At 39.8% G+C, this 9,771-nt stretch overlaps 1 protein-coding gene across 1 annotated transcript; it reads left to right on the plus strand.

Moving 5' to 3' along the window:
• Positions 1-11: 11 nt before the first annotated feature.
• On the plus strand, positions 12-9,771 carry sgsh (N-sulfoglucosamine sulfohydrolase (sulfamidase)). Its single transcript, XM_075463608.1, has 9 exons — positions 12-213; positions 2,976-3,136; positions 3,212-3,317; positions 3,421-3,797; positions 3,934-4,015; positions 4,094-4,297; positions 6,750-6,916; positions 6,998-7,215; positions 9,420-9,771. Exons 1-9 carry the CDS (start codon positions 132-134, stop codon positions 9,601-9,603), a joined length of 1,581 nt encoding a protein of 526 aa, XP_075319723.1. The 5' UTR covers positions 12-131; the 3' UTR covers positions 9,604-9,771.

Raw genomic sequence — 9,771 nt, forward strand, 5'->3', positions numbered from 1 at the left:
TTTCAGGAAGAGGTTTGAATCGTGACCGCTGTTGTTTACCGACGGGCAGCGTCGTTGTAAACCTTCATGTTTAATCATTTTAGCGACTCCCCCCCTTTTAATTGGGTTTCCGCTCAGTTGAAAAGATAATCATGCTGTCTCAGGTGTTTCTTCTCATTGTAGCATCTTGTTGCATTGTGGTGTCAAAAAGAAGAAACGTACTTCTAATAATTGGTGAGTAAACGTTTCCATCGCTGTTCAGTGGTAAGAAAGTGACTTTGATACTTCAACTTTCCTTTAAAGTGTGACCGGGAGGTTAAACTAAATGTAAATTTATTAAAACTAATTCAGCTGTGCTGCAACAAACCCTAATTCATTCAGGTTTTAGCTGGTTTACAGACGTGCTCCTGTTATTCTGTCAGTCTGTGAGCTCATGTTACCAGAAACAACTCTCTGTATAAAGCTTTGCAGTTAATCAGCAACATGATTTAAAGCCAAAATGCTGATGAAGTTAAATGAACACATCATTAAACATCACAAGAGTGCATTATTTACAGCTTTGGACACTTTAATTAAGTGTTTAATATGGGTAAAGTCTTTAGTCTTGGTAGTTTGATGAAAGTTTTCAGAATTTTACTGGATTTACGGCACATTGTGGTGGAAAACAAACTGGCATTTATACTGCATGAGTGTTAATCTGCGTACTGGAAGAGAAAAAATCTGAGGGCCTGGAGAAAACCCACAGCCACAAAAACATGCAAAATCCACACAGTAAGGCTGCTGCAGTGCACACAGTACCAGTCAAAAAGCTTCAAGCTGGGAAGATGTAATGGCAAAAATTTACGCTGAATGTCGAATACAAATAGAAATAAATATATTATCATATATTAGATAATTACCGGCCGATTGCTCTGGCTAGCATTATTTCTAAGGTGGTAGAGATGATTATTTTAGTTAGGCTCAGTGATTATGTTGAAACCACAGACAACCAGTTTGGCTTTAAGAGCAAACTTGGAACTGACCAGTGTATCTATGCTCTCAAAGAAATCATAAACAAGTACAGAAGACATAGTTCTACTGTTTTTCTGTGCTTTTTAGATGCTTCTAAGGCCTTTGACAGAATAAACCATGGGAAATTATATCGCAAACTTCAACAGCGAGGTACACCATCCTACCTGATTAGGATCCTGCAATTCTGGTATATCAATCAAACCATGCAAATAAGATGGGGTGGTAGTATATCTACACCCTTCTATGTAACTAATGGGGTGAGACAGGGTGGTATTCTATCCCCGGTTTTATTCAATGTATATATGGATGATCTATCCAAAAATCTTAAGCAGTGTAAAACTGGGTGTATGGTGGGTGACAGGATAATTAATCATCTCATTTATGCTGATGACCTGGTTATTATGTCCCCATATAGTGCTGGGCTACAGCAATTGCTTAATGTGTGCTCCAGATATGGACTTTTATTTGACATCAAGTTCAATCATAAAAAAAGTGTAATTGTTATTGTGAGAACTAAGGAGGACCAAAAACAAAACTTTCCCTTGTTTTCTTTATCAAACGGCTCCCTTGATGTAGTGAGTAAAGTGCGGTATCTGGGTCACATCATCACTGATGACCTGTGTGATGATGAAGATATCCAGCGTCAGTGTCGTAAATTGTATGCACAAGCTAATATGTTGGCACGCAGGTTCCATATGTGCACAGATGAAGTTAAGGTCAATCTCTTCAGAGCCTACTGCACTCCTTTTTATACAGCAAACCTATGGTGTAAATACCATGCAGGTAAGCTGAAGAAGCTGCAGGTGGCATATAATGATGCCTTTAGGATTTTTCTGAAGCTACCAAGATGGACAAGTGCTAGCACTTTATTTGTAAATTTTAACGTCCCCACTTTTCATGCTCTGCTGAGGAACTTTATGTATGCATTTATGGGTAGACTTGTTGGGTCCAGCAATGCCATTTTATCTTTACTCTGTGATACCAGGCAGAGTGATACGAGATACTTCTCTGAAATGTGGAAGCACTGGTATAGATGTTTGTATGTGTTTGTGTCCTAATTACCTGGTGTTTGTGTTGTACTGTCTGTTTTATGTGTTGTATGTGTTTTTTATGGAACATTGAGTCCGCAATAAAAGTTTTCATTCATTCAATATTCCTTTAATGCATGACTCTGATCTGATATGTGCAAAATTAGATAAACTCTGATTTGAATCTCTTGCCACAGAGTCCCAGAATGACCCGAAATATCAAACAATCACCACCACAATGTAAACTAAGTAACCAAACCCCTGACAAATTCATATAGCACGTACCCTCAAAATCTTTAACAAATTTAACAGCACTTTTGTTGCCTCACTACTGTTGAAAGCTGCTTCTCATTCTTTTCATTCTGTATCCATATAAACAATAAAATCAATCCTAAGTCAAACCCATCAATGCCAAGACATTAAACTTTATGCTCTGTTCATGAATGGAAAGTCATACAAACACACAGATACACAGGTTTCTGTGTGTACCTGAAGTCTTTACTTAATTTTGAAAACAAGGATTTATGCAGAATGGTTTTAAAAAACCTTGGAGGCGTCCAAGAGAAGTTTTTGATAATGCAAACAGAAATAAACTGCACTCAGAGGCATACAATCACTGCGGTTTATCCTGATTACAGCACGCTGAAAGAAGACCAGTCATGCTCTTGAACAAGTCGTCAAATATTTATAGTTGATTTGCAGCTTTTACATTTACTGCAGCTGTGTCATATGCATGTCATAGTAGTAGTGTAATTACTCTTACTGCCACAGGGGGAAGACAAAAGCTCCCCACTGCAGGTTAACTGGTCTGACCCCATCCCGTACCGCTGGGATGAAATGGTGCCAGGCTTCATCTCCCAGCGGTGCTTCTAAGAAGAGAAGAAGCTGCTCAGAAGCACGTTGATGTCATGTTGTATAAGACCTATCCTGATGAGTTTTTGTCTTTTCCTTTTCCAGCTGATGATGCAGGGTTTGAAACAGATGTTTATAACAATTCAGTGGTCCACACCCCCCATCTGCGCTCCCTGGCCCAGCGCAGCGTGGTGTTCAGCAACGCATTCACATCTGTCAGCAGCTGCTCCCCCAGCCGCTCCGCCATCCTCACCGGCCTGCCACAGGTAAGACCCATGCTCGTACGGATATTTTTAGTTTGGACATGAAGGTGTTGAAATGTGCTTCTCCTGTTTTTTCAGCATCAGAACGGCATGTACGGCCTTCATCAAGGGGTTCATCACTTCAACTCGTTTGACGGCGTGCAAAGTCTGCCGCTGCTGCTCAGCCAGGCAGATGTACACACAGGTAAATAAAAAGGAAAAAGAATCAGTTCTATGTCTTCGCTCACACACACTCCTGCTTTTTGTCAACTTTTCTCCATCTCTCTTTTTTTGCCCGATTGTCTCAGGTATAATTGGAAAAAAGCACGTCGGTCCTGGGTTCGTTTTCCCGTTTGATTTTGCCTACACAGAAGAAAATAACTCTGTCCTCCAAGTGGGGAGGAACATCACCAGAATCAAACTCCTGGTCCGCAAGTTTTTCCAGACTCACAAAGAAGAGGCTTTTGAGCAAAGGCAAGAAAGAGAAAAGAGAAAAGGCAACAGTGCGAATATAAGCGAGGAGGAGAGGCCATTTTTTCTTTATGTTGCTTTCCACGACACGCACCGATGTGGCCATTCGCAGCCCCAGTATGGAGCTTTCTGTGAGAAGTTTGGGAATGGAGAAGTAGGGATGGGTAGAATCCCTGACTGGACACCAGTATATTACACACCAGAGCAAGTAAAGGTTGGTGATTACATGTTTTCTTTTGTTATAAAACATCCTCATTATGTAGGAAATCCTTAATGTAGTAAAGTACATCTGAAATACACAGAGCTGCAAACTCGTGTGAGCTTGACCCGTCTTCATGTCGTGTCTTCAGGTTCCTCCTTTTGTGCCGGACACACCTGCAGCACGAGCCGACTTGGCTGCGCAGTACACCACCGTCAGCAGGTTGGATCAGGGTGAGTGACGACACCTGCGCATATGCAATAATGAAGATGAAGAACACAAAAGGATGATGATGCAAATTTCCTCTGCAGGTATCGGTTTAGTTCTTCAAGAACTCAGAGAAGCCGGTTATGAGAACGACACTCTGATTATCTACAGCTCAGATAATGGTATCCCCTTCCCGAATGGCAGAACCAACCTGTATCGCTCCGGCACAGCGGAGCCCATGCTGGTGTCCTCTCCGGAGCACAGGGAGCGGTGGGGGAACAGCAGCCAAGCCTACGTCAGCCTGCTGGGTAAGAAATAACGAGGCAGAAAGACTGTAAGAATCCACCATTGAAGGCTCAAACAAATTTCAAAGACTACAAAATGAGCTGAATGCTAAAAATCCAGTTAGACTGATTAGCATCAGTGTCAGAAATGTGATTTTGGTATAAAAAAAAATTGGCGATTTCATCATATACATGATGCATAATATCATGAAAACATTTATAGAATTGAAAGAAAAGTACAAAGAAGAAAAACGATGTTAAAGCGATACTCCGGAGTAGATTCAACCTGGGGTCATTTGAACCGTGATATCCAGCCAAGTAGCCCACCCGCAGTTTTTTCGATATTGGCTGAACATCAGCTGAGTTACTGAGTTATCCCGAATAGCTTCGTACAAGCGCTGACGGACCCTGGCAGTATCTCCAAAATTACCACACTAAAATCACATGCCATGACACCAAACTTCTACAGTAGTACAAATATGGTCTGTACTCACAAACCGATGCATTTGGAAGTTTGAAAATAGTCCAGGAGTTTATTATTATCAACACAAGCCTGATAGCTTTTCTGCTGCTAAAGCTGCGTCGACGTCACTTCTGGGAGCTGGGAGCTTCAAAGTAAGATGAGGGTTGATCTACTACTGTAGACAACAAAGTATATGCTATATTCTACATGTTTTTTTTATGAATTTTTATGTTGTAGAGTTGTGAAATTATTTTATCAATGGAGAAATTGAGCAGCCTTGCTTTAGTGTGGTAATTTTGGAGATACTGCCAGGATCCATTAACCCTTGTACGAAGCTATTCGGGATAACTCAGTAACTCAGCTGATGTTCAGCCAATATCGAAAAAACTGCGGGTGGGCTACTTGGCTGGATATCACGGTTCAAATGACCCCAGGTTGAATCTACTCTGGAGTATTGCTTTAAATGTTTGTGATTTAGGTCCTCAGTCACACTGTTCTCCAGCAGAAATCACTGCATTGAGTCTGAAAACTGCCGCCTCCTCTGAGCCTGAGTTAATTTAAGATGGACTCGGGCGAACAGAAAAACCATCCCGCATGATTATTAATCTGAACTTTAATTTTGGAAATTATAGACAAAGTGTCCTCTATGCTGTCCAGTTTGTTATCAGCACACAGTTCAAACGCAAACATCTGTGATGATTATTCAGGGTGCATTAGTGCACATGGCATGAGTCACATCCTCATCTTCACATGTTCATGGAAGACCTCGGTTGTTGTAAAAACAACCTAAAGTCTGGCAGCCACTCGTTTTGAGCAAGATTAGCTGCAGGTTCCAGTTAAGTGATTAGAAAACTAGTTCCCAAACCTTTTTCATGTATTAAAAAAAACAGGTTGTCTGCAGTTCAGCTAAGACGTAGCACAGCTGGGAGGTCAGTTTGTTTATCTGATCCGCTTAAACGGCCACAAGAGGCAGATTGAACGTAGCAGAAGACCTCAAAACAAGATCCACTGAAATGATTCATACGAATAGCAGATGAATATTTATTCAGAACCATTAAGTACTCAAATTTGCAACAGATTTTGACAGAAGATAATTAAAACACAATGAGCAGGCTGTAATCATGTAATGAATCGATGCTTTTAATTTTACATGATATATTGTTGTGCTGTGAAAAGCATTTATCTCTGAGATGACACAGCTGGGATTAAGCTTTGTGATTACAATCAAGGTTTTAAATGGTGTGTTTGTTGTGAAAGGAAGGGAAATCTTCTAAATCTTCTAAAATGTTCAAAATGAAAATAAGAAATATGTGGAGATACGTGGCTTTCTTTGAATGATGTACAGATGGAAATCGCCTAATGAAATAATGAAAACAACATGCTAATTCTGAGCAGATGTGATACTGTGAAAACATCTTGCGCCACTTTGTATTTCTTCATAGGAAACGGTGCAGAGATTTATTGAAACATGTGCAAACATGGATGTAAACACAATATATAAGGTAATAAGAAAGTTTCTACAATTCTGACAAGTTTGAAAGTCAGTATCTGGTCTGAGCTCCTTTATTCTCCAACACAGCCTGAACCCTCTGAGACAAGTTTTCTGTCCTTTCTTTAAGGAGTCTTCAGGAATAGTTCTCCAGGCTTCTTGAAGGACACTCCAAGCTCTTCTTTGGATGTCAGCTGCCTTTTGTTCCGTTCTCTGTCTCTGTGCCTTTTTTATGCTTAAATGATTCATAGGTCAGAGTTGAGTAGCTTAAGCAACAAAAACAAACAATCCACTGAAAATGATTAAGTTTAGCGACTGGACGAAACTGAGCAGGAAATGTCCAAAAAAAAATCTTGAAAGAACTTCAGAAAACCTGGAGAACTGTTGATTAAGACCAGAACTGACCAGAGACCAGAGCAGAACGTAAAGACACGAGGGATGGCTCAAGACTTTTGCACAGTGCAGTGTTTACCTTTTGAGATGTCGGTCATCGTGTCTTTTCATCGTTTTCTTTTTTTCGGCAGACATCACTCCCACCATTCTGGACTGGTTCTCGGTCTCTTACCCCTCCTACAGTCTTCCTGGCAGCCCTGCCACACAGGTCCTCCTCACTGGGCGCTCCTTACTGCCTGCTTTGGTCTCTGAACCCAGCAGCTGGCACACAGTCTTCTCCAGCCAGTCCCTGCACGAGGTCAGGGCTTCACAGCCGCTCACAGATACGCTCATGAGTGAATCTCAGGCCCTGACAGCTGTACTCTCATTTTGATTTCAGGTAACCATGTACTACCCAACTCGCTCTGTTCACCTGGGGGCGTATCACCTTCTTCACAACCTGCACTACCGCATGCCCTTCCCCATCGATCAGGATCTGTACGTGTCGCCCACCTTTCAGGACCTTCTGAACCGCACGAGGCTGCTTCAGCCGACACACTGGTTCAAAAGCCTGGATCAGTATTACTACAGAGAGCGCTGGGAGCTGTATGACATCAGGTCTGTAACACCTACAGACATTTTTTACCTTTGTGTATCCTCACTGTGATGATTCACAATGAAATTTTAGTTACAGCTACATTTGGTGAATGTGTTAGAAGATCCTCACAACTGCAACACTTGACCCTAATTCGTGGATGTGACAAAATCTACAGATTCATTGCAGATTAATTAATGATTATTGATAACGAGGCCAAAAACTGCAACCGTGAAGGGAAAAAAAACAACTAAAAGATGATCACATTTTCATCCTCAGAATGGGAAATAGGACATTAAAACAATGCCTACAAGGTCTATGTTTCCCAGGATCAGAACAGGCCAAAAATGTAGTGAATATGTTATATGATCAGTGAGTAACAGGTTCTTAAAGGTTCTGCACATATTTAACCTATTTAGACCTTTCAAATGATTAGTTAATTGCCAAAATGTGACGTTTAAAACAAAAAACTTAAAGCACGGTGACAAGTGGAAAAAGAGGAAGCTGCTGGTAAACACTCCTGCTGTCGTTCTCCCAAAGAAACAATGTTTATGATGTTGTTTCTGTGGCTTTCATTCAGAGATAAACTCAACATAAAGTGTGCTTTGGAGACTCATCTAGTTGGGTCCATCTCATTGTTTGTCTCCCCACATGTATCTCTCTTCACTGTCTCACCCTCCAGATAAGTCCAAAGAAAGCAGAGGGTACGTTCAGACGCTGGTTATTATTCATCTGCAGCTCTTAATGTCTTAGTTTTGGCCTGTTGGTTTTTGAAGACGTCATCTTCGACTCCGGGGAACTGCGATGGTCATTTTTCATCATTTAAATGACTAACCAAGACTTCAAAAATTTGACAGATAAATGAGTTTAGCAAATGATCATTAGGAGTTTCCCTACTTCCTTTGCTCGACCGTGATCAAACATAACTTTATCAGATTATAGTTTTTTTTTCTGTTTTTGGATTGTAATACAACGAAAATGTCAAAAGAGGATTAGAGCTGATGTCAGATATTTGCATACAAACCATGGATTAGCTGTGAGAAGCTTAGCCGCTTTGCAATATAACTAGATTTTTAATTAGGATTCACCTCACTTTTGCATGTAAGTATTTAAGAAATAACTTTAAAACCCCTAAAAAGCACTTTTACACATCAAAAGAACAATAAGGATTTTTTTTAAAGATACATAAAAGCAATAAGCCAAAAATTACTCATATCCTTTTCAAATTGAGATTTAGACTGAAAATATTTAAAACCGACAGGTTTCTTCTAGCTGGAAATGACAAAGATGCATGTGACAGAGGTCTGAAAAAGATTGTTTCTGAAATTAAACGACCATTTCTCTTCTCTATTTCTAGTTATTCAGTGGAAAAGTCTTTATTTGCCAACACAGCAGTCAAGTAGTTCTTATTGTTGACAAACTTTCTGCATGTCTCCACTGGGACCAAATTCAGATTCTGGAGGAAAACATCAGGTAGTGTGCAGAAAAGCCTTTAACACACGGAGAGCATCACAGATGAAGAGTGGTCTAAAATCCCAGTGGTGACATGTCGCTTTTTAACATGTCGAACACAGTGTCTCACGGTTTTTTGCCTCTTTTATGTAGTTTTCAGGAAAGTAGAAACCTGTTTGTCAAATAAAAGTCCCTATAAATCAAAATTTCACATGCATTGGAAAAATATGGCAAATAGGGCATTTATCTAATTAAATATGCTATGATTTGCATAACTGTCCAAAACACAGAGGACTCCTAAATATGAAATTAAATTAACACTTAAATGTGTTTTTTTCTGCTACTGATAAGAGGGCAACATGGTAACAATAAAATCTGAATGTCAACATGACTTTTTTTAATGTTTTCTTTGTTGTACATTAAGATGTTTTGTGTTATTCTGGCAGTTCTTAATTACATTTTCATTTATTAATAGTTTATTCAATCAGCCCCTACATACAATATGTATTTTAACCTTAATATATTTAAAGTTGACTGCATTCAGAATGGAAAGAAATAAACATAATTCAAACTTAAAATTGAGAAATAAAATGTTCACTTTTTACAAATAAGAAGTAAAGAAATAAAATTGTATCAATTTTCCTGAAAGAAAAGTCTAATTTAAATAAAACTGACAGAAACTTATGTTAATCTCAAGGATGTTTCTATTAGCAGGTGTTTTTGACTCAGGGTCTTGATACAAATATTAATGATGCTTTCATATTAACAAACACAGCACGGATCCACTGGAAACAAAGAACCTGGCATCGGACCCGTCCTACAGCGCCGTGCTGGAGAGCCTGAGACAGCGGCTCCAGAAGTGGCAATGGGAGACGGGAGACCCCTGGGTCTGTGGACCAGACTACGTCCTGGAAGACAAACTGGAGCCACACTGCAGACCCCTCTACAATGGACTCTGACAGACTCTGATGGTACTTTAACTCATGCTGATTGAAATGATACCTGAAAGCATGACTGCATTTCCCTTAAAATACACGATGTTTATATGTATTTATATTTTTATATGTCTGTGCCTCTTTTAATGCTCAAAATAAACTACTCTTGTTGTCTTAATTCACTCCAGTGTT

This window comes from Odontesthes bonariensis, chromosome 4 (genome assembly GCF_027942865.1).
Source record: "Odontesthes bonariensis isolate fOdoBon6 chromosome 4, fOdoBon6.hap1, whole genome shotgun sequence".
In the NCBI taxonomy this organism is placed as follows: domain Eukaryota; kingdom Metazoa; phylum Chordata; class Actinopteri; order Atheriniformes; family Atherinopsidae; genus Odontesthes; species Odontesthes bonariensis.

Excerpts from the sequence above, each read along its gene's own strand:
- sgsh (XM_075463608.1), top strand. The coding sequence starts at position 132 with ATGCTGTCTCAGGTGTTTCTTCTCATTGTAGCATCTTGTTGCATTGTG. Across the intron at positions 3,137-3,211 it reads TCCTCACCGGCCTGCCACAG|CATCAGAACGGCATGTACGG; the intron begins GTAAGACCCATG and ends CTGTTTTTTCAG. Across the intron at positions 4,016-4,093 it reads CGTCAGCAGGTTGGATCAGG|GTATCGGTTTAGTTCTTCAA; the intron begins GTGAGTGACGAC and ends TTTCCTCTGCAG.